At 41.8% G+C, this 23,265-nt stretch overlaps 1 protein-coding gene across 5 annotated transcripts in view; it reads left to right on the top strand.

The window, feature by feature from the left end:
- The window catches only part of SLC12A8 (solute carrier family 12 member 8), a 69,088-nt gene that overhangs the window by 19,175 nt on the left and 26,648 nt on the right, over positions 1-23,265 (top strand). For all 5 annotated transcript variants that reach the window (XR_014006500.1, XM_081188572.1, XM_081188573.1 and 2 more), the window contains exons 5-6: positions 880-1,111; positions 22,252-22,365. Coding sequence is in view for 4 of the 5 variants with exons in the window: in XM_081188572.1 (XP_081044698.1) it covers positions 880-1,111; positions 22,252-22,365 (346 nt within the window). In the remaining variant the exon portion in view is untranslated. The remainder of the gene's footprint in view (positions 1-879; positions 1,112-22,251; positions 22,366-23,265) is intronic.

The following is a 23,265-nucleotide window of genomic DNA, read 5'->3' as shown; positions in this document are numbered from 1 at the left end:
CCTGGTATAGAGGACACGCCAGTCAGGAACCTAGAGAGAAACTTTATTGCCTCTCTCAAAAAGAGCAGAACAGCAAAAGGAAACTCCACTCAGATACAACTAAATCCAATGCCATCCAGCGACAAAATTATGTAACGATATATTTACACAGCATTTCAGGGCCAGCCCAATAGATGGTTGTGCCTGAGGCGGACCACAAAATGTGCCTGCCCCATCGGCAAGGGAAGAAGCAGGGAGTGGAAACAAGGGCAAGGAAACAAATCAATATTACCCTACGGTTGAAGACTGGTGTAGAGCCCAGGAGACCCCAGAGGCCAGTCCCGCCAGTTCATTGCTAGGGTTGGAAGGAGACCAGCAGCGCCTCCTATTTGCTGAGAGGCCACTGCCCCACCCACCTGTCAAATTTGGCATGGGAGGATCTGGCCTGTGGACCCAAAAAGGTTCCAAACCCCTGTTGAAGATACAGACTCTGCCAACCCAGAAATAGTGCTTCAGGTTAAGAACTTTGCTTCAGGATGAGAACAGAAATCGTGCTCCAGCGGCGTGGCGGCAGCAGGAGGCCCCATTAGCTAAAGTGGTGCTTCAGGTTAAGAACAGTTTCAGGTTAAGAACGGACCTCCGGAATGAATTAAGTACTTAACCCGACCTACCACTGTACCACATTGTTTTTAAATAACTGTAAGCTATATATTTTATTGTTATTTATTTACAGAGTTTGTTTTATACCCATTTTATTGTTTGTTTGTTTTTCTGACATTTTAAGCTGCCACAAGGGTCCACTTGCAGGCCAAGTAAAAGAAATAAAATCTTCTGCATCCTCCAGTTTATATGGCTTGTAACATACTACTTAGCAGTTTCGTAACTGGAAGTATTTTTCAGTGTGTTGCAGGCGCTATGTACATTACTGGATTTTCTGAAAGTATCTCTGAACTCCTGGGCTTCAGTAACATTTGGGCCATAAGGGGCATCTCACTTGCTGTGCTGCTGGGTTTGCTTGGAATTAACCTTGCCGGTGTGAAATGGATAATCCGTCTCCAGCTGCTGCTTCTCTTCCTACTGGCTGTTTCCACGCTGGATTTTGTCATTGGATCTTTCACACACCTAGATCCAGGTAAATTTGGTATTGTTTATTTATCTACTTACCTATCGGACATGCAGTGGTACCTTGGTTCTTGAATGTAATCTGTTCCGGAAATCCTTTTGACTTCCAAAACGTTCGAAAACCAAGGTGCAGTTTCCAATTAGTGCAGGTGCCCCGGAAACAATAGCCAATAGCTGTATCGGACGTTTTGCTTCTGAAAAACGTTTGAAAACCGGAACACTTACTTCTGGTTTTTGAACATTTTTTGGAAGCCGGAAAACTCTTACTTCCGGGTTTTTGGCGTTCGGGAGACGAAATGTTCAAGTACCAAGGCTTTCAAGAACCAAGGTTCCACTGTACAGTGGTACCTCGGGTTACATATGCTTCAGGTTACATACGCTTCAGGTTACAGACTCCACTAACCCAGAAATATTACCTCGGGTTAAGAACTTTGCTTCAGGATGAGAACAGAAATTGTGCAGCGATGGTGTAGCGGCAGCGGGAGGCCCCATTAGCTAAAGTGGTGCTTCAGGTTAAGAACAGTTTCAGGTTAAGAACGGACCTCCAGAACGAATTAAGTTCTTAACCCAAGGTACCACTGCATTTATTACCCACTCTTGACCAAAGGTTCTAGGGTGTGCTCCATCATAATAAAAATCAGTTAAAATATGATACATAAATAATGGCTCACTAAAAGAACAGTACAACCAGTAAAATCATGATGAACCGTGATCAAATGTTTCCAAAATTTGTTTGGCAAACAGTGCGCTTTGCATGTCTTCTTAATTTCTCTGAAGTTGCAGCTAGATGCACAAGAGGCAGACTGGGGGTCAGAAAATGGAAGCCACTGTATCAAGAAGTCCCTCACATGCTGTCATACAGCTGCATCCCTGAGGGACCATTTTCCTTAATGGCTTAGAACTTTCCACCACCATGAGGAGACCTCAAGCAACAGACTTTTTTCCCCAGTTGCTAGGCCCCTTTACAGCTATTTGAGGGAGTTCCATGGAATTCTGTGTTTATCAGTTGCTGTGTCCATGGGTTTCGTATTTTTACCCAAAAATCCCTTATGTTTAAAGATCTTCACTTCTTTGCTACTTCAAATGCATTTTGACTTGCATATATCTATTGCCTGATCAATCCCATAAAACTACCCAAGATAGCTAATGTAGCTAGTATTGCTCAACATGTTGATTATAGTATCCTATTAATAACTGAAAATAAAAAAATTCCTTCCAGTAGCACCTTAAAGACCAACTAAGTTAGTTCTTGGTATGAGCTTTCGTGTGCATGCACACTTCTTCAGATACGTGTGCATGCACACTTCTTCTATTAATAACTGGAGAGCCTTCTCATTTGTGCAGTGGAAGTTTGTTTTTATTTTACCATGAAATTGGCTACATAAAGTAAAGTAGAATAATACTTAATCACCATTACATCTTTTAAAGAGATGCATGCTGTGAACGATGGCACAAATAATTTTTTTTAGTGTGATTTGTTCTTGATCACGCTGTTAAATTTAAGTACATAAAATTATATGTAGTTGCACAACTAAACAGAAGGTGTCACTTTAGATTCATTTTTTGTTATCCCGCTGCTTTCTTTCTTTCTTTCTTTCTTTCTTTCTTTCTTTCTTTCTTTGGAGTTGCTTTTATTTGTAAAATCTACATTGAAGTTAAAGGTTGGAGACCAGCACAGGAAAACAATTCACTTTGCAAAGGTCCTAACATTTTTGCAGTAGTGTTTAATGAGTCCAAATTATAAGAACAGGTGTGAGTTTTGCAGTTACCTGACAGTTTGGGTGAAAGGCTGCTGGGGTTGGTGATTGCTGAAGCTCTGATTCTGCACATACTTTGGGTAAGCCTTATTGTACATAGTTGGACTTAGGTGAAATATAAATGCAATCATAAATAAATAAACTTTTATATCCTCAAAGGAGCAAAATACATAGTTCCTCTCCTCTCTGAGTAATCATCACAAGTTAAAATAGTATCTGAACATGTTCACAGCGCCTGGCCTTTCGTTACTAAATAACTCATCATTTCTCACATATCTCAGATTAGGGTTAGTGTTTCTGATAGGAAAGAGACTCATTTCTTGGTCAAAATGTCAGCATGTGCTGCTGAGGTAAGAGATGGAAGAATTAGCACATTATGCATGACACACAAAATAATAAAATATCTCACTTGTTCTACTTTTTTCAGAAATGTAGCTCTCTGTAGTTTTCAGTGCTTTTTTTGTATGCGAGTCCCTCCTTTTAATTACTCATATAAACTTTACTTGGAATGTCTTGCATTACTGCAGATGTCCTCTGTGTGGTATCTGAGCTTTGAATAAACTGGGCATTAAAAAGATTGTGCTCAGAATGTGTGTTTGAATAGTGGCAGCATTCCTAAGAAGTGTGTGTGTGTGTGTGTGTGTGTGTGTGGATATGCATTCCCCTCTGAGCCTCATGAATTTCAAAGGCACTTAATAAATCCGACATCGATTTTTTTAAAGAGTTCTTTTCTAACAAAGACAAATGGTCAATAAATGCTAAAAATAACAGTAGCTACTGCAGCTGTGCAAGAGATTGCTATCTAGCCTCAATACTATTTGCATGTAGCATCTTGCCCCCCCGCCCAATAATTATTCTGAGCTTTTAACACATTATTAGTAGTTTGCTGCTGTCGTACTTCAAGCAAGTCCATATGGAAATTTCTCCCAGAAGCGTTGATGTGATTTAGAATGCAATCAGATAATTGAGAATTTTATATAGGGATCTAATGGGAATGATAATCAATGGGAGGATGCAAAACAATGGAATCTGATACTGACATTTTTTAGAATATGGGTGTGATCTAACCATTCAAGTTTCAGTTAAGTGATACAGCACATCTACAAAATCATTTGTTTTGCTGCATTGTGTTCTCTCCACTTGTAACTCGAACATTTAATTTACAAGTATCAGCTTCCATAGGAAATACTAATAAGTATTAACTATACTGCTCTTAAAAATATAAAACCAATACTAATTAGGCTTTTAAAAGAGCTTTCACCAAGCTCTTAGGGTATCACAGAAAGACAAAACATATTTTAACACATATTAGACTTAACACTATCATCTTACTTTAAAAGATCTCCCCTTTAAAACTTTCTAGGGGAAAAAAACCTCACATCCAGACTTGTGTACACCCTCCTTTTGGTTCTCAAATGAATTCTACTACGTGATTATGCTTGGGTGGAGTTTCCTTGCTGTATCACTCCCATTTCCTCAACTGCACACACACACACATACACACCAATATTATCCCAGTGTTCAGTCACTTCCTTCCCCTTGTTGCTTTTATTTTTAGAATTTCAAGGCAGAGACACATTTTTACATTTAGAGGGTTTTCTCAGATGGGGTTCCCATCTTCCTGTATAAGTTCTTCCCTAAAATAATCTCTCTACATTGTATAATCCTGGAAGTAAAGAACTCCTGTTTGATTTTGTTGCTAGGTCACATTAAAACAGCTGCATCTTTTCCACAGAGCATAAAGTTCTGGTGTCTTTGTGGGTCTTTCTGGACAGTATATTTCATTTCACCCCCATTCCCCCAGGATTGTGATTTGGAAGAGGAGATCACTAGCAGACCTCAAATATATGCATTTTCTGCTCTTCTTCCTTGAATAAGAGGAGAAATGAGTAATTGACCAGGGAGATATTAGACCCTACAAGATTAAACTTTCTAAAGAGTGAGCTTTGTCTCCAAGGATTTTGGGGGTAGGGGATTGAATGTAGTAATTCTCAATTCAGTCACTTTTCCTTGCAGTGGGGTCGGGATGGGAGCTTGAGGTCTATTCATAGTCACCATCCTAAGTGGGAAAATATTGTCTGAACAAGTAGATTTTGGTAGATAGCTAGCTGATAAACATTAGCTTTTTAAATGTGAAATGGCATACATTTTTCTTAGTGTGTGCAGTTGTCTTGAGGAGATCTCTGCTGCTATTGAAGGGCACACATATTAGCAGCTTTTTACATTATTTTATCCCTAAGGATGTTCTGGTTTTGCAGAACTGGGAGTGGTACAATGGGATGATTCCTGAAAATGAATCAGAAGGCCTTGCATTTCTATCCAATTCACAGGGAGGAGTAGGCAATGCCAATCATGTGAATCCCAGAGTTCTTCAAGTGGAAGATATGACCTACAACAATCGCCACCAGCAGCAAAAACATAACCCATCCACCAACTCAGACTTACAAAACAATCTTAACCCCTTATCTGTGCAGGTGATGGTAGGGTTAGGAGTAGTAGAGGCTTATTTCCACTAGGTTCTGCTGGTGAGTGGGGCTCCACCAGCACAGCTCCCCCCTTTGCCTACCAACAGCATGGACTATTGACAGGATATTGCTTATGGTGTTCCCACCGGCTGTAGCCTCAAAAAAGGAGTGGCAGTTGGGTAGAGATGGGCTGGCCATGGGTCTGCTACAACCTAAGGCAGCGAGTGGCCTGATCTGCGCCTTTCTACTGCAACAGCCTGCAGCTCACACGGCAAAAAATTCGTAGAATCACCTCCCCAAGCTTTTCTAACTTTTCATGTTGGTGACACACTTTGTAGACATGCATCATTTCACGACACAGTAATACAGTTTTACTGGCAAACTGGAGGTTAAATTAACCCCTTTCCAGCCCCGGAAGGAGTGAGGGGAGCATTTTCATGGCACACCTACACACTGCAGCCAACACACTAATGTGTCACAACACACGGTTTGGAAAGCTCTGCCCCTCCCCCTTTGCCCTGGCTGTCATGAACAGTAGGGTTTCAAACGTGGTGGTCCTTTCATTCCATTCAGCCCCCCCTGTTCCCTAGCCATGAGATAGGATTGCTCCCTAAATGCCCTTCTGGAACATATCAGTGCAAATGTATGAAGAGCATTCATTTTAACGGTGCTCAGATTCAGCTGTTTGGAGGTTATGCTTGAAAAGGAAGACAGATAAAAAGAGGGGAAACTTCAGAGGAGAACAATCATAGCTTAATTTGAGACAGAGTTCCTCCCAATCCTAGGCACATGTGAAAAAGTGGATTTTTCTGAGGTTAAAAAAACTTTTGAGACAAAGTGCAAGCTGACAGAAAGGGACCAGATGCAAAGAAAGCCAGATCTCTTCTTCCTAGAAGAGAGAACTGTGATCAAAGCAACCTTCTTTGTGCCTGGATACGAGATGCACATTCTCCTTTCTACCAGATTGGACACAACTATTTGTATCTGTTCATCGTAAGCCAGGAGTTGAGAACCAGTGGCTCCAAGTCTAGTCATACCCTACCACATAGCACCATGGGAATTGTAGGGCAGAAATATCTGAAGGGCCACAGGGTTTCCCACCAATGTATTAGATACTCATTTTTTTAAGGAAAAGCATGTAGTTTCCTTCCCCTGTAATTCTTTTGCTTCCCAACACCTGAAAGCCAGAGCTAGATCTGACTTCATTCTGAGATAGGTCGTACAAGAATCTGTATTGCATTATATTCTAAGGAAGGGGTGGAGAACCTTTGTCAGCCAGAGTCACATTCCAGTGGCCATTTGCCCAGTGGTGGGCAGGACCAGGAGCAAAATTGGATGGAGCAAGCAATGTAAATTCACTCTCCATCTTCCACCTAGGCAAGCTAAAAGCATTGGCAAATACATTCTATCCAGGCAAAAACAGTCGAGAAGGATGCAGATCTGGGGCTGTAAGCAGGGGCAGCCAGGTGAAGCGAGGACATTTGCTTCAGGTGGCGGATCCGACCGCTCCACCCCTGCCGGTGTGCTGCTTCCAGGCCTACCGGGGCTTCACCAATGCCACCAGCACAGCCCTGTTGCCCTTGGTGCTGTGCTGCATTGTGACAGGTGTTGTGGTGGCAGGTACAGTTGTGGTATTGGGGCTGGCAGGGGGCATATGTGGGGGTGGCAGGACGTTTTCCCTACAGCGACACAACATCTTTGGTTGGCCCTGGGGTAAGGCATGTGGTCTGTGGAAAGTTATGTGCTAGAGTAGGCACATAGGTCACTTAGTCGCAGTATCCCCCACCACAGTGAAATGAATTGTATTTCTCTTTAAGTTATATAATTTAAACATTAGCGTCTATCCGTAGAAAGCCTCACATGCAAACTTGTGCAAATCATTTTATCCCCTCTCCCTTTCTTTTGCAATGGGAACCCCTGCTTTGAAAACCCAAACCCTTTGCTGTGGGAAATGGGAGTGGGCAGAAGACTAGATTTCTTTTCCATCTTATATTAGTGTGCTTGCATCATGCGAGATAAAAGCCTAGTGCGATATGTAGTATTCTTTCATATTCACACTTTGGGAAGGTGAAAGGGTTCCAATTCCCACTGGGTCATAGGGGACTAATTGCAAAATTTCAAGCAGCTTGGCATTTCTAATTAGGACCTGTGCACATACCCAAAAGGAAGTGTGTTCTTTAAACCAAGTACAGAACCAAGCCCAAAAAACCCTGTAGGCAGCCCTGCAATTCATTTTTAAGGACTCTTAGTAAAGTACCAAAATAGAAATAAAGAACTTAAGAGTCCTTCCTAATAATATTCCCTAGTTTTCATTATCCTGGCATTTCTCTGTAATTCTTTTGGGCTGTGATTCCTTCCAAGCAACACTCTACACAGAGGCAACCATTTTCCTGTTTTGTCAATTATTTTTAGGAATCCTATTAAAACAAAGCTATGTAAGGATGTAAATAAAAAAATGTAGGTGGCTTTTTTATTCCTTCTGGACAAAATCTGTTAATAATTTCCAACATTTTGTTGTTGCTGCGTATTCTTTTGTTTCACAAGGAAGATTTAAGAAGAAACTGATGTTGCAGGCATTTTGTTTTTAAGCAGAAAAGTTTCTCTTTGTGTTTCTTACTAGGACTTTTAATTGGATATTTATATATCTGATAAAGTTAGGACAGGAACATCTGGCTTGTTTTATGTTTCGTGATTATACCAAATTGGTAACCATTTGCCATACATGGTAATGCTAAAGATGCTATTTTTATCTTATCCCCTTTTTCTTTGAACTGGATAAAGTTGAGAATCGGCAAACATCATTAACAAAGGAATCTAGGCAAGTGGATGCTCAGAAGCACTAGTGCAGATGGTGAATGTATTTTGGTAAATTTATAACCTTGCACAAGCCAAAACAACAGTAAGTAAGCAAACAAACCCATTCAGACATTCCTTCACACTTTCATCTGGTTTTTTCTGTTCTTCTGCAGTTGGTTTACTTAGCATGTCCATCTTCTGTTTCCTTGTTAACTGATGCAGAAATATATGTAATTTTCAACGTCTTTTACACTGCAGGATATATGTGTGTGTCTCAGCCATCAACAGATATTTACAAATCAATTTCCTTCCCTGTGTGTTCCTTTTCAAAATTAATGAATTTCCAGAGGGGTAGCCCTATTAGTCTTGTGCTGCAAAAGTTATTGAAGTAGCTAATGGCTACTGTTGTGGCAATCCTAACCATGTCTACTCAAAAGATAGTTCCATTGGACTCAGTAGGGCTTATTCCCAGGCAGGTGTGTGGGGTTTTAGGGAAGGGGTAGTACCTTTGATGGGGGACACATCGTGCACCTTCTGGGGGTAGTTTGTCCACCTTTGGTCCCCACCCTGCACTCAGCTCTCACCTGTGGCTCCTAGAAGCTGTCAGCATGTGACAATGGCCACACCCCAAGGAACGGCTTCGACTGGCTTGCTGAACCAGGTGAGGGTAGCCTATGGGTCTCAAAACCTTGGTGAGTTAGGCATTTTCCCTGCATGTGATGGCAAGCTCTGGCAGATTGAGTGGACGAGACCAATAGTGGGTCGAACGGTCAAGAAGGTGGTTTCTGCATGTTCTGTAGAGGGAAATGTTCTGAGGGTCAGATGGGGCTTGTCAACCTGGGAAGGTAGCCCATCTAGGAGAAGGAAAACTCTGATCCTAAACCTACTCTGCCTTGCGGGATATCTTTGGGAGAAGAAAAGGCTAAGGAGTAAATCCTACACAAATCCAGAGTGGAGTCCCTAAGATGGTTGCATGGTGCCTTGTATGCTTCCTTCCAGCAACTCCTGCAGCCAAGCTGGTGCCAAACATATTGCTCTGCTTTCCTTTGGACCACATCAGTGAGGCTGAGAGTGGAGTCTTGTCATCTGGGCAGCCCAGGACACTGCCTAGGTTTGTGTCTCAGGGAGGTCACTTTGGTGCTGATAATGCAGAAATTTGACTTCACCGCCAGAGGCATACTCCATTGTCTCTCGAGACAGCTGGATGCCAACAACAGTTCCCAAGTAAATGTGTTTAGGATTGCAGGTTTGCTATGATTTTGCAGTTCAGTACAAACAAAATCATGTCGCATTTCCCCCACTCAGGCGCCAAGAAAGGAAGCACTCTGTTTTTATCGTGCAACAAATCCTGTGGGCACCTTAAACATTTTACCAAGCACTATCCTGCACACATTGCAATGTCAGTTATGTAAGCACTTTCTGTAATGCAGCATTTTATTTCATAAATTCATATTTCATGCTGAAAATGGCTGTGAGTACACATCTGCTGAAACATAACATACAATTTATATTTTAAATGTTTGTAGCAAGCATTATTTTGAAAACGTCAGACTTTTAACTGAGGGGCACAGATAAAGTCAGCAGGTATAAAAAGAGATCAGTTATTTCCAAGTGAAAAGAACAATAATGAATGTTGCATTCCATTGATTTTTAAAATTCTCAATAGGAAGCAGGTTAATGCTGCAATCGTTTCTCTAGGTGCTTTTAAGTTCTACATCAAATTCATCTGCCAGTCACTTGCACTTCTCTATTGTGATAAAGATCTTTCGAGCTTCCATGTATTGTTTCATTATTCCCAGCGAGACTGTGTTGCCTATGCCTGCTGTAGTTCGGCCTGAAATTGAAATGATCCCAAGGTATTTTTCATGTAGAAATACAAGTGCATTCCCATCGCTTTCTTCCCCAAGTCTTCCACCTAGATACAGTTGTTCTATGTAAGACATATCTGTGGTTTTGTGCACTTAAACAGAGAATTTCAGGGAAGTGTTAGCCTTCACAATAATATCTTGCCTTAAAATTTGGCCACATAATTTGATTAACTTGATCTGTATTCTTGCAGGTGTGTGTGTGTTTGTGCTTGTGTTTGTGTGTGTGTGTGTGTGTGTGTGTGTATAAAATCTCACACCCTACCACTCTTACAGAATTTGCCAGACACATGTAAGTGAGGGAGGGCAGTGGACATAATACTATATACATTTACTGTACAAACTACTAACATGAAGAGTCCTAGTTTAAGGCAACTTCATGTATTCATGTGAGATACAAGCTTTTAACGAGGGGAAAGGATATATAAAGCACAAACAGTAACAAATCATAATGTGCCTGCCTTGTGCAAATACTATGTCATTTTGGGCAGCTTGACACATCATTCTACATGGCAATATGGTTCCCTTCCAGTTCTGTGATTATTAGCTGCATTATTTCATGAATGCATTATTTTGCTGTGCTGTTGTTGTGGATTATTTAACCACCTTACATTATAATTTACCATGGGGTTATTTTTTGTACCAATTTTTGTTAATGGCATCATTAATACTTGTTTACTGGAAAGAGAAGAAGGGTGTGTGTGTGTTTAATAGTATATAGGTTCCTTATTTTTTTTCTATGTTTTGAGGATTCAGCAGAGATAATGCATAGTCTTAACTATGGACACCCCAGCACCTGACACTGAGAGGCAGTGGGGCACTTAGTAGCAAAAAGAAACACTAATGCCAATTGTAAATTAAGGTTATCTTTCATTAAGGATTTCTGCAAAGAAAGAAATGTTAACAGGATGTCTGCTGAGCTTGGGTGGAACACCAGATGACACCCACACCCACACCCTGGGTGAATCTGCATGCTTTAAAATATTTCTTTAACATTTAAGGATATAAACAGTTCGACACAGTTTTGAAAGAGAATGCATAGGGACATTGTATGCGACATATATGTAAAATATATACTGTATTTTTCCATCTATAAGACGCCCCCGTGTATAAGACGCCCCCTATTTTGGGGGACTCAGATTTAAGAAAATGGGGGGGGGTGGCCCAGAGTATAAGAAGCCCCTTAATTTTTGACATTATTTTTTAGGGGGAAAACCTAGTCTTATACACGGAAAAATACTGTATGGAGAAAGATGTTGATGTGCAACTAATCACACACACCGTCCAGGCATTGCCCTCCCGATTGCTCCCGACTTGAAATACATCTGGAAATTGGCATTGAATTCCTGAGCTGCAAAACTACTGAACAAAAACAGCAGCAGAAATCCCATGCAGCTACTGAGCAAGGTAGACACCATGGGTGAACAAAGTAGGAGACTGCTAATGCGGTCTTTTATTTATTTTTTTAAAAAAACAACCCACCCTGCTTGCTTCCACCCACATTTTTCCAATTATAGCGCATTGAATTGATGTGACATCACTCTTGACCATAGGCCAGTCTATTCAACAGTCTGGCGAAGAAATTTATTAACTGGTTACCTGCCAATTGTCTGGAGTCCGGATTGCAGTGCAGACGTATTTCTTTCTTTTTAATGATAACATTGTTAGGGGGCCTTACATTGACAAGCCCACAGAGGCCTGCAGGATCTCTGAAGTAGATATTCCAGAGCCAGATCATGGCTAAAATAAAAGATTTACTAATGGGTAAATCTACTTTAGAGGCAGAAGGGATGGGAGGAACGTTTAACTGTTTCAGTTTACCAACACCAGTACATACAAACACTTCTCTCTTTGGCAGACAGAACATTAATACGTAGCTATCTATCACTTTGTAGTTTGTTTTAGTTTTCTCATTTAAAATCCAAAGAACAAAGGCGGTAGTAGTCAGTGTGGTTGGGCCAGTGGCGCACACATGAGCGTAGCCAGAATTTTTGTTGGGGGGGGGGCAGGACTTTTGTAATAATAATAATAATAATAATAATAATAATAATAATAATAATAATAATAATTTATTATTTATACCCCGCCCATCTGGCTGGGCCTCCCCAGCCACTCTGGGCGGCTTCCATAAAAACCAAAAATACAATAAAATATCACACGTTAAAAACTTCCCTGAACAGGGCTGCCTTAAGATGTCTCCTGAATGTCAGGTAGTTGTTTATCGCTTTGACATCTGCTGGAAGGGCGTTCCACAGGGCGGGCGCCACTACCGAGAAGGCCCTCTGCCTGGTTCCCTGTAGCTTTGCTTCTCGCAATGAGGGAACCGCCAGAAGGCCCTCGGCGCTGGACCTCAGCGTCCGGGCAGAATGATGGGGGTGGAGACGCTTCTTCAGGTATACTGGACTGAGGCCATTTAGGGCTTTAAAGGTCAGCACCAACACTTTGAATTGTGCTCGGAAACGTACTGGGAGCCAATGCAGGTCTTTCAAGACCGGTGTTATATGGTCTCGGCGGCCGCTCCCAGTCACCAGTCTAGCTGCCGCATTCTGGATTAGTTGTAGTTTCCGGGTCACCTTCAAAGGTAGCCCCACGTAGAGCACATTGCAGTAGTCCAAGCGGGAGATAACCAGAGCATGCACCACTCTGGCGAGACAGTCTGCAGGCAGATAGGGTCTCAGCCTACGTACCAGACGGAGCTGGTAAACAGCTGCCCTGGACACAGATTTGACCTGTGCCTCCATGGACAGCTGTGAGTCCAAAATGACTCCCAGGCTGCGCACCTGGTCCTTCAGGGGCACAGTTACCCCATTCAGGACCAGGGGGAACAGAACCAACATGATTGGTCAGTTAAGTATTTTTATTGTTTAATTGATCTGGGGAGGCAGCTGCCCCTCCCTGCCCCCCCCCCCTTGGCTATGCCCATGGGCACACAACTGACCTGGTCAGCTGCATTACTGCTGCTTACCCAGAGGTAGAGAGAGGAGAGAGGTGCCAGTGTGATTGGCTCATCTGGAGCTTCCTCCGGTGTGCTTGCACCCTGCTAACTACTCCATCACCTTCTCCCTCCCTTCCACGTCATGGTAAGCAGCAGTGATGCAACTGACCCGAGGTCAGGTGAGTCCTGCTGCCTAACCAAGCCAATACTCCATAATGGGTATTACAATCTCCACAAAGTTTCATCAGCTGTGAGTAGCATCAGCTGAGGAAAATTTAACTTTGCAAGCGTTGAGCTCCTGGATCAAAACACACCTCTCTTGAGCTCCCCTTTGATTTAAGATTAGCACTGCAGTCCCAAGCACACAAGTGAGGCTGTTGAACACAGTGCGACTTACTTCCCAGGAAACACGCATATAGTTGCCTTGCATAAGTCTGCTTCACTGTTAATGTGTGAGGCTTTACCCCGTTTTTGTTGTTTTAGCTGTTGTTAAATTTGTGCTAGAATGTTAATTGAATGGATAAATATATTAAAATGCCTGATTCAGTATGGTGTATGGGAGGCAGGTTGTCTCAATTTTCATTCTGAACATGTCCTGGCTGATGCACTAGGGCCTATAACTCCATGGTAGAACACATACTTTTTAATGCAGCAGGTTCCAGATTCACTCCCTGCTCTCTGGATGAAAAATAATACTGGAGTAGGCCATGGATAGATGTTATTCTGCCCTCCTACAATTTCTATCATTCCTGATCGTTGGCCATGCTGGCTGTGGCGGATGGCAGTTGTGCAGTAGAGATACAGCACTGCTTTCTCCTGGACCTGGCTGCCCTAAGCAAGATGGACCAGTATTTGATCTCAGTGTATGGCCTCCTTGTATATTCATATGACAAAAGCTGTAGCTGTCTAGGCCAATGGAGTCATTTCAAAGGCTTACAAAATAAATTCTCCTATTCTTTGCCTCAACAAAGAATTGCATTAAGCACCACTCATATTTACATGGCCAAAATAAGATTTGGGCCAACCCAGCTTGCATATCAGTTTCATGCTCTGCCACATAACAATAATTATATGGTAAGTATGCAACAAGTTAGCAGTTTGATTCTAAAAGAGTGTGGGTAGTTGTTTCCACTTGTGTTTTAGTTCTCTACTTGCACCACTGTTGCCACTTTCCCCAAAAGCTTTTAGTTGCCTCTAGCACCTATGCTTCACTTCTAGTCATTATCGTGATATATATTACTCTTAGGTAAGCGCATATAGGATTGTAACCTTTATAGTTTCGATTGCCCAAACAATTTAGAAGTTTTTTTCCAAGCATGGCTTCCATCAGTTGCTTGTATAACTTTTTCTCCTGTGTGTTTTTAATTCCAGCTCTGCTTTCAGTTTGTAAATCATTCTTCAGAAATAGGATCGCAGACATATGTTAGGTGATAATCGCAAAAGGCACCTGTTTACTTTATCGCATAATAAGATAGGACTTGAAAGACTTGACGTGAGAGTCTGGTGGAAAGAAATACCTCTTTGAACAACTTGGGAAGTGCTAAGGATGTAGTGAGATAGCAATGGCTGTTAGGGGAAAAGATACTTTAAAATTGAGAAAAACAACAGGAATCTATTTTGATAGACTTGTTTTCTCTCTGACGTTGGTCATAGGATGGGAGTTGGTCAATAAAGTGGGCTGGGCAGACGATATCTTAAAGTTCCATTCCCTGTTCTCGAGCTTTTACCATTTCCATCACGATAATAAAATGGCATTATTCTTTACCATCATTAAGCTTTGTTTTCTTTCATTTTGATTAATCTATTATCTGTGCATTTAAGAAATTTTCCATCTGGACTAGCCCACAGTTAGCTTTGAAAAGGTTTTGTCACAGTCCACAGTGTTTCTCCTAAGCTTTTTTTTCTTTTTCATTCGCAAAACCAACTTTCTTTTCTGTCTTTCCCTTTTTTTCTACTCTAAATTCAGCATTCTATAACCCATATTTTTTCAAACAAAATGGCAGCTAAGCTCTCTTTGCATAGATTCTTTGTCTTACACAGGTTGATTAAAAAAAAACCCAAGGGGCCATATACATCAGAGGATCACCATTTCTTAAAGATATGGCTCTGCATTCTACAAACAAGTCCCATCAGTGCAAAGATTTCTGAGACAAGTGTACCTCACCAGGGAAGGCATCCCACAAATGGGGAAACTGCCAAAAAGAAGGCCTCCACTCAATGGTGGCAGTATCACCTAGAGGGCCCCCTCTGTTGATCCTAAGGCCCAATAACACCAGGTCTTGCGGCATATTGTTTGGGTGGGTAGGTTAGTGGTAAGTTGCCTTGGGTCACTTTGAGCAAGATAAAGCAACTAATAAATCTAATAAATAATAATAATATAGCTGCTGTCACACGTCAGCAGATGTGCCTTCAGAGCAGACTTTCCCCCTCATCTGCTCAATATTGGCTAGCAAAATAATGCCATTGTGTTTAGAATTCCACCCCTCCAGCCCTCACCTTACCAGTGAGAGAAGGGCTGCAATGTCATCACTAGATATTACCTCAGAGTTGTGGAGAAGAGACACCAGGTTGCAGCTGCATGCCACGTAACACCTAATTTGGCTCTAAGATGCTTCAAATATCAGGAGAGGCAAGGAATATAAACATTTCAAATAAATAAAAAGTGCTAATCCACCCCAAATTCGGCACCATTAAATTGCTGAACTCTTTAACCTATGCAAATAATGCAAGACCACATTGTGCTATTTATTGCTTATTTGTCATAATTTCTTATGTTTCTGCTTGTCTTGAGGAAGACAGAAGTCCTGCTCACTAGGCACTGGGGAAACCATTTATTCTCCCTTATGGTTTGTAAGATTTCATCAGGTATTTTACACATGCTTTCAAGCCCTATGGGCGAGTAGCATGTGCTTGTTTTTTTTTAAATGAATGCTGAGATTCTCAGATTGCCCGAATCTGTGTCCTGTTCTATTTTCTTTATTCGTGTGGTATAATCATAGAAATTGCCAAATATACATACCACTGCCTGTTCTGAATTATATAGATGCAGGTGCCGAATTGATGTGGTTTCTCCCTTGACTTGAGTTTGTGTACAGACATGATCTTCCCTTGGAATTGTGGGCATAAAAATATTTGCGTGCTGTAGCTAGAGATGAGTCACCCCTGGGGGTCCTGCAGTAATGTAGCTGCCTGCATGTTAAAAGAAGTCCCCTTTGTCTCTCTGCACATGAATAATGCAGCGTGACCTAAATAGCAAACTGTTCCCACTTCACTGGCATTGACAGCAGCTGGGGCAACAGGTGGAGTGCATTCTTCTATCTCCCCTACAGGGTAGCTTTCTGGAGAGGGTTAACATGGGGGGACCCTGAGCAGCTGGCTACTGATAGGAAATTGTATTGTACAGTGGCTTTAAATGGGAAGGTTTGGGAGATCAGCTCAGAATCAGCAAACAGTGACTTGGAAGGAACAAAACAGTCAGTGCTTCTGAAGGGTGGTGATTTCCTTTTGGGTAAACACGTCATTAATCTGAGGGAGCACATTCTTTTCCATCAAAAGATAAGGAGGCCAAAAAGCCTTTCTCAGGGCTGGGCCTCAGTTAGATTGTTTTTACCCCTTCAACCACAGCCCTATGTAAGCTTTAAGGAAGCTTTGCTTTGCTTGTCATGTGGAATCCAGAATCGGTTGTGATTGAGTGTTTGACAGTGTTGCTGTAGTCTAGAAGACGTAGAAAGGGAAGATAGAAAGCAAGATTCTTAACTGAGCATTCCTTCCTCCCAATAAGGCCCCAACTAAAAATCTTCCTTTTTGTGATTCTTTTTACATCTGCAGTAACATTGCTAACCAGCCAATCATTGACAATTCTGAATGTTCTATTCTCAAAATAAATGAATTATACTTCGTGCTGGATTTGTTCTGAAGTCTACAACCTTTGTTTCTTGTGGACATCTTTCTTTGTTTAATGTAGTACATCCTGGACTGCACAATGGTCTGGACTAGATGAGCTCTGAGACCTTTCCAACACCTGTGATACCAGTCTAGTACCTTGAGACCTTCTGTGCAAATCTCCCCTGCAGATGTGTGTTCATGAGCTTAGCCCATTATTCGTGTTTTAGGGATAGAAGGGTACTTAAAAGAAGAAACGCATTTTAAGTGAAAAACTAGGGTGCTGATACTAGACTGACTTTATCACTTATCTAGTGCAATCTCCCATAGACCTGCAGCAGGGCTGGCATCATACCAACTGAACATGCTGAAAACTTTGTCATAGACTGGCTGGATGCAAAGGAATGATAGGAGGCACCAACTGGAGAACCCCCACGGGAAAGAAGGTTCAGAGCCAGGGGATTGGTGGTCGGATGACAAGTGGTCAGAGGGAGAAGAGGGAGCAGCCTGGGAGGGGAGGTGTCAGAAGCAGAATAAGTTGCAGGGATTAGTGAACAAGTAAAGGCTGTGTCAGAGCACAGTTCGGACTCCAAGGCAGAAGCAGAGGCCAGGGAGTCTGCCTCCTGCTGCAACCAGCTCCCCACTCCCCTGGTCTCCTAGAACATGCAGAGAACTGAAGTGAGCAGAGCAGAGGGGGGTTTTGTGTAGACACAGTCTGAGACTGCGTGGGAAAGACCCTGGAGAGGAGTCCTGGTGGGCACTGGGAAGGTGGGGAACTTCAGTCCTCGCAACTGCTTCATTGGGGCAAGACATCCAAGAAAGAGTTGCTGAGACCACTAGGCCTGAGCTGTGGTTTGTTTCCTTGAATAAAGAGTTAGTGTCACTGGCCTCTGGTGATTTATTGTTTTGTGCTGTGACTCCAGCCGTGACACATAATCTCCTCCCACCCACCATGGCTGTAGTGATGTTTTGTTTTGTTTTCATTTGCTACATAGAGCTTCCACAAATCAGGAAGAAAATTGCATTACTAAGGCTCTTTGTATCTCTTCATACAATATTTTTGTCACTCTTTGATTGATTATAGATAATACTTTTTCAAGCCTTAGACATGTCAGAGTGTGGTCCTGCTTCTCATAACAGCCATAATAGGATAAATACCTTAGAAGCATCTAGCTGGCCACTGCTGGGTACAGGATGTTGACCTTCATAATGATTGTTAGATCTTAGTTTGATCCGACGAGATGCATTCAGCCCAGGCACTGAGATCCAGCACCAAGAGCCTTCTAGTTATTTTATGTGTTCAACTCAATGATATACCTGATACGTGGTAGTCGGTCTGGGAAGCTGCCTCAGAAATATTGCAAAGATGTCAAAAATTCATTTGCAATTCATCTTACCTTGTGCCTGATAAGCAAGAATGAATTATTTTGTTCCTGTGTATATAAAGATGTAGGAATCAAGTGTTTCCAATAAATTGCACCACTTTCCCCAAGGCAATAGGTCGCCCCATTATCAAAGAGGCTGCAAATTATTCAGCCAGCTATTTACACGGTAATTCTATTTTTAAAAAAGCATTTAGTTAGGAGAAAACTGTATGAAATGAATCAGACTTGCTTCATAATGGATTTTATTTCCAAATGTGCTAGGATCAGAGCCCTAAAGATTCCTAACCATTTGCTGCAATGTATATTTAGTGCTAAAATAGGATCAGGTTTCTCTGAAAGAAGTCTTTGTACATCCTGTCCGATATACTTGCTAGGTATGCATTTCTGCTGTACATGCATTTATCTTTTGGGGGAAAATATGCTTAGTCATAATTTAGTTTGAGCCCAGAGTCAGCAGAGGTTAGATTTGGTACGTTTCTTTAAAGATCCATGGGGCTAAAACTTTGGTCATCCTGAAAAGGAGGCCAAATTGTTAGCCACTTATTAACTGGGTGGGAGAAAAAATGCTGGTTGGATTTTCTGTCTTGGGTGCTGTAATACCTTCAACCATTACGAAGAATCAGCACTAAAGTAAGAATTTAAAAAACTGAGCTTTCTTCTCAACAAATATAGGCTTCCTTTCCCTCATCCCTGGGCAATTATATCAAGTTGCGCAAGTAGTATTTGCACAGGGCTTCTGCTGGTGGGCTCATTGGGTGAATCCTTTCCTTTCTATACTAAAGACAACCAACCTCTCAACTACGTTAAATCCCATTGAGCAAATGCTATCTTTCCTGACCTTTCAACAACATTTTAAATAGCTTTTTATGGTTACCCACCCTGGGACCATCGGTTGAAGGGCAGGTAATAAATTAACAGCAAGAACAATAATATATTGAGTATTAATGTCTTTTCTCATCGTACTACAGTGGTATCTTGGGTTAAGTACTTAATTTGTTCCGGAGGTCCATACTTAACCTGAAACTGTTCTTAACCTGAAGCACCACTTTAGCTAATGGGGCCTCCTGCTGCTGCCACGCCGCCGGAGCATGATTTCTTTTCTCAACCTGAAGCAAAGTTCTTAACCTGAGGTACTATTTCTGGGTTAGAGGAGTCTGTAACCTGAAGCATATGTAACCTGAAGCATATGTAACCCGAGGTACCACTGTATTTATATACAAGAAATAATGCATAGTGAGAATGTTTGTAGAGAATGTGTTCTTTTCTCTTTGCGCATCTTAGAAGCAGCTTTCCTTGCAGTGACACGAGGAGGGGGGAACCTATTCAATGCCCAGTTTAACTGAGTTCTCCCTCATTCCAGCATCTTTTTGTCTTGAGCTAGGTCTCCAGAATGATGGTAGAAGGTCCTACTTTAAAAAACCTGCTTTATTTCAACATACAAAACTCCCCACCACTCCCCCGAATTGCAAGCACTGTATAGTTTAGTGATCATCATCATCATCGGCTATTTTCAGTATAGCATGGTTGAGTATTGCACTACTGCTTTCTCTTCACTTCGCTCAGCTTTAACATTGTCAACTGACTTTATCTTGAATTTGACCCAAAACTTGACTAATCTGTAATGAAGTCCAGGCTTCGCAGAACTTGGCATGGTGGATATCCTTTCGGCAGTTGCATAATGGCTCACCCTGCATAACCACTGCTCACTGGCAGCGTATTCACCTCTCAAGGCGTTTTCCAAGTTCTCAAAGCATTCAGCCAAAACCTCAAACTCTTCCAAACCTTTAAGGTGTGTCCTTTACTCCAAAGCACTAAACACTCTAACATCCCAAAATATGTGTTTTTAAAAAATCCAGTCACCCTTACACAGAAGTTAAAAATTGCAGAAACGTAAACGTTTCCTAAGTTTCCTGTTCATTTGCTGAGGGAAGTCAGTGAAGGCTACGGGGTATTTGCTTCTTTTGCAATGGCACACTACACACCGGGGGTGTGGAATGTGAGCACAGCCTCTGCGCTAAATCTTGTTGTTCACTCCTCTGGGATTCTTTTCCTTGCTGTGCATGACCCTGCCTAAGAAACCCCTCCCAGGGAGCCTTCAGTAAAGTTTTATAGCAAAGTCTGCCTGCAGACTCCATGAATAATAGATGCCAAGTCCCGGGTTTCATGGATCAGTGATTATCGTTTTAAGGCATCAAGAAGGATACCCTTTTCTTTTTCATGAAGGCTAAAGATGGTCACGGAAATGTGTAGCTTCATTTGACCTCCGTGACTTTGCTTGAAGGCTTTCCAGATGTCAAGGGGCCCAGACTCTTCCTCAAATCCAGAAACAGTTGAGATAAACTTGAACTGCCCCAGTAGAGACCTGACATTTCCCAAGTCTCTTTGCCTGTTAGGTGAGATTTCTTCCGGGCCAGAGAAAAGCGATTAAGGATGCAGACCTATACACACATAGCTAGGGATGAATCACAGAATCATAGAGCTGGAAGGGACCATGAGGGTCATCTAGGCCAACCCCCTGAAATGCAGGAATCTTTTTGCCCAACACGGGGCTCGAACCCACAACCCTGAGATAAAGAAATTCATGCTCTACCAACTGAGCTACCTTTTGGGTAAACCGCATTGAACACAGTAGGACTTATTTCCAGGCAGGAATAGCCAAATCTGTCCATTTCAGCTTCTCCTGGTTGCTCATTTTTCCAATCGTAGATTCAGTTCTCCACATGCCCACTTCAGTTTGCAGATTTTTAAAAAATAAATAAAAGTTAGCATGAAGATTCAGCAGCATTTTTGTACAAATTGTACATATTTTTGTATGTAATTCCCCCCATATGCACATTTTTGCAAACCGATTTCCCTTATAATGCAAGGTATTTTGCATGTCCCGTCCCCCCAATAATGTATGAATTTATATTCGCACTTTAGTATATGCTTTTTGTGCACATTAATTGACTGGAGAGCTGCATTGCAAAATTCAGATAAGTGTGAATTTTGAAGGATGGCTGTTTTTCAGTTCATGTTTTGTTTCAGAAAGTGTGAATTAGCTTAGTTTGCCTTTGAATGTGAACTGAATTGAGCCCCCTCCCCCCAAAAACCCCACCCTCTTCCAGGTACATGTGATTTTTTAATTGTACTATAGAAGTGGTAAACCAGCTACCACTCAGATGCAGGCTATATAAACAATTCCCAAAAACCAGACATGACTGTTCTTTCAATGCCTTGCCTTGAACGCTGAATAAAAAAAAAAGATGTAAATAATTCACAGATTCAGTTCATTGTTGTATAATAAAAAAAAATACTCAGTCCCAGCAATAATAATTGAAGTTCAGCTAATGTAAAGGGTCAGGTAGTCTCAAACTGGGAATCTGAGCTGCAGGGCCAAAGTGTCTTCTTCTCTCTATCACTGTGGCATCTGCTTGAACGAAGGACCTGCTGGCTTGTTTTCTGCAATGCTACTGCTTTGGGTGGCCAGAGGGCAGTGCTGCAGCTGCCAACTCAGTAGGCTCAGGTGATACAAGGAGCAAATGAGATTCTACCAGTCCTATAAGCCCCTGGCTCTGGAATAGCTTCTCAGTCTGAGCAGCCTGATGCTTTGCCTCCCTTCCAGATCACCATCTCCAACACTGATCAGGATTTGAATATTCTAAAGATACAATTTTGCTGGCTTTGCAATTTATGATTAAAATAGGCTTGTTCATTATCCCTGATTTTAATTCATGCTGGAGTGTTGTTGTTGTTGTTGTTGTTGTTGTTGTTGTTGTTGTTGTTTTTTAAAAAGAACTGTTTCCTATTTATTCCAAAGCACCACAGTCCAGAAACATGATAGATGTCTTATTTCAGACTTGATAGTGTGGTATTCCCCTTCAACATTTGCTGTCATATCTTTGTGATTCATTAACAATGCAGTTGCCTTTTTCTGACACTCGTGGAAAGTAGACCATCTCCGCAAATAAGTAGCGATGGAAAACATTAGGATATGATGGGGAGGATGTAAATAAGGAGAGCATAAATAAAGACTACAGCAGGCTATGACGTTAAACATGTGTTATTTTACTTTGAAACATGCAGAACATGGTTTCGTTGGTTATTCAGAGGAGCTAATGTTGAATAACACGCTGCCGAACTACAGCCCGGGGGAGTCTTTCTTCACTGTGTTTGGAGTGTTCTTCCCAGCTGCTACAGGTACCGTAGAATTGTATAAGATGCACTTAATAATTCTTGTGGTTGTAAGTGTGCTACACAAATACAGAATCCTAAACATCTCCCTTGTGCTTTTTTAAAAACCATAAGTTTACAGTTCTTATTCTATTGAAGAAAATTTGGGAGCAATATCTATTTGCTTTAAAAGTTCAACACACACACACTCTGGTGGTTGTGCAAAAAGGAATGACTTCTGAACTCTACATAGATCTCTGTCTCTTCTTTTGACTTTTCAGTCTCTTTTCCCCACCCCTCTCAAATGTCTTGTGTATTCTTTGCTAAGTCTTTGATGAAAGCAGCAGAAGCAGGATTGGCAGCCTTGCCCTCAGAACGTTCTGGAGTGTTTTTGCGGGCTGTTTATTTGTTGGCTTGTTTCTGTACCTTGCTGCCCATGCCCCCAGGGGAACAATAAAATCAATACAATTAAACTCCACGATGGCAGAAATAGACCAGCCACACACCAAAGATAAACTGGAAACCTATCACAATAAATGTTGGCCTGAAACCTGTGGAATTAAGATGCTGGCAGTTTTAAGATCCCTTTCCCAATGATCCCTCGTGTGGTTTTCTCCTTTTCCACAGCTGCCACACACTAGGCCAACATTTTCATTGAGCTACTCCAAGTTTCCTTTCCTGATCACTTGCCACCAGCTCAGACCACAACAGTGTGCTTATTAGGATTCTTTTACCACTAGGTGCATCACCTTAAACGATGACAATGAACTGCATTTGCCATTTTATTCACCCAGTTTGGCACCTTTGGAGTCATTTTGTAATCACCTTTTGTTTTCACCAACCTGACTAATTTGATGTCATCTCACTACTCACCCCTAACTCCAGATCATCTATGAACAAGTTTAAAAACACAGGCCCTAATACAAA

Source organism: Podarcis bocagei (genome assembly GCF_964188305.1).
Source record: "Podarcis bocagei genome assembly, chromosome: 1".
NCBI lineage: Eukaryota > Metazoa > Chordata > Lepidosauria > Squamata > Lacertidae > Podarcis > Podarcis bocagei.
This window is presented reverse-complemented; position numbering and strand designations above follow the sequence as displayed.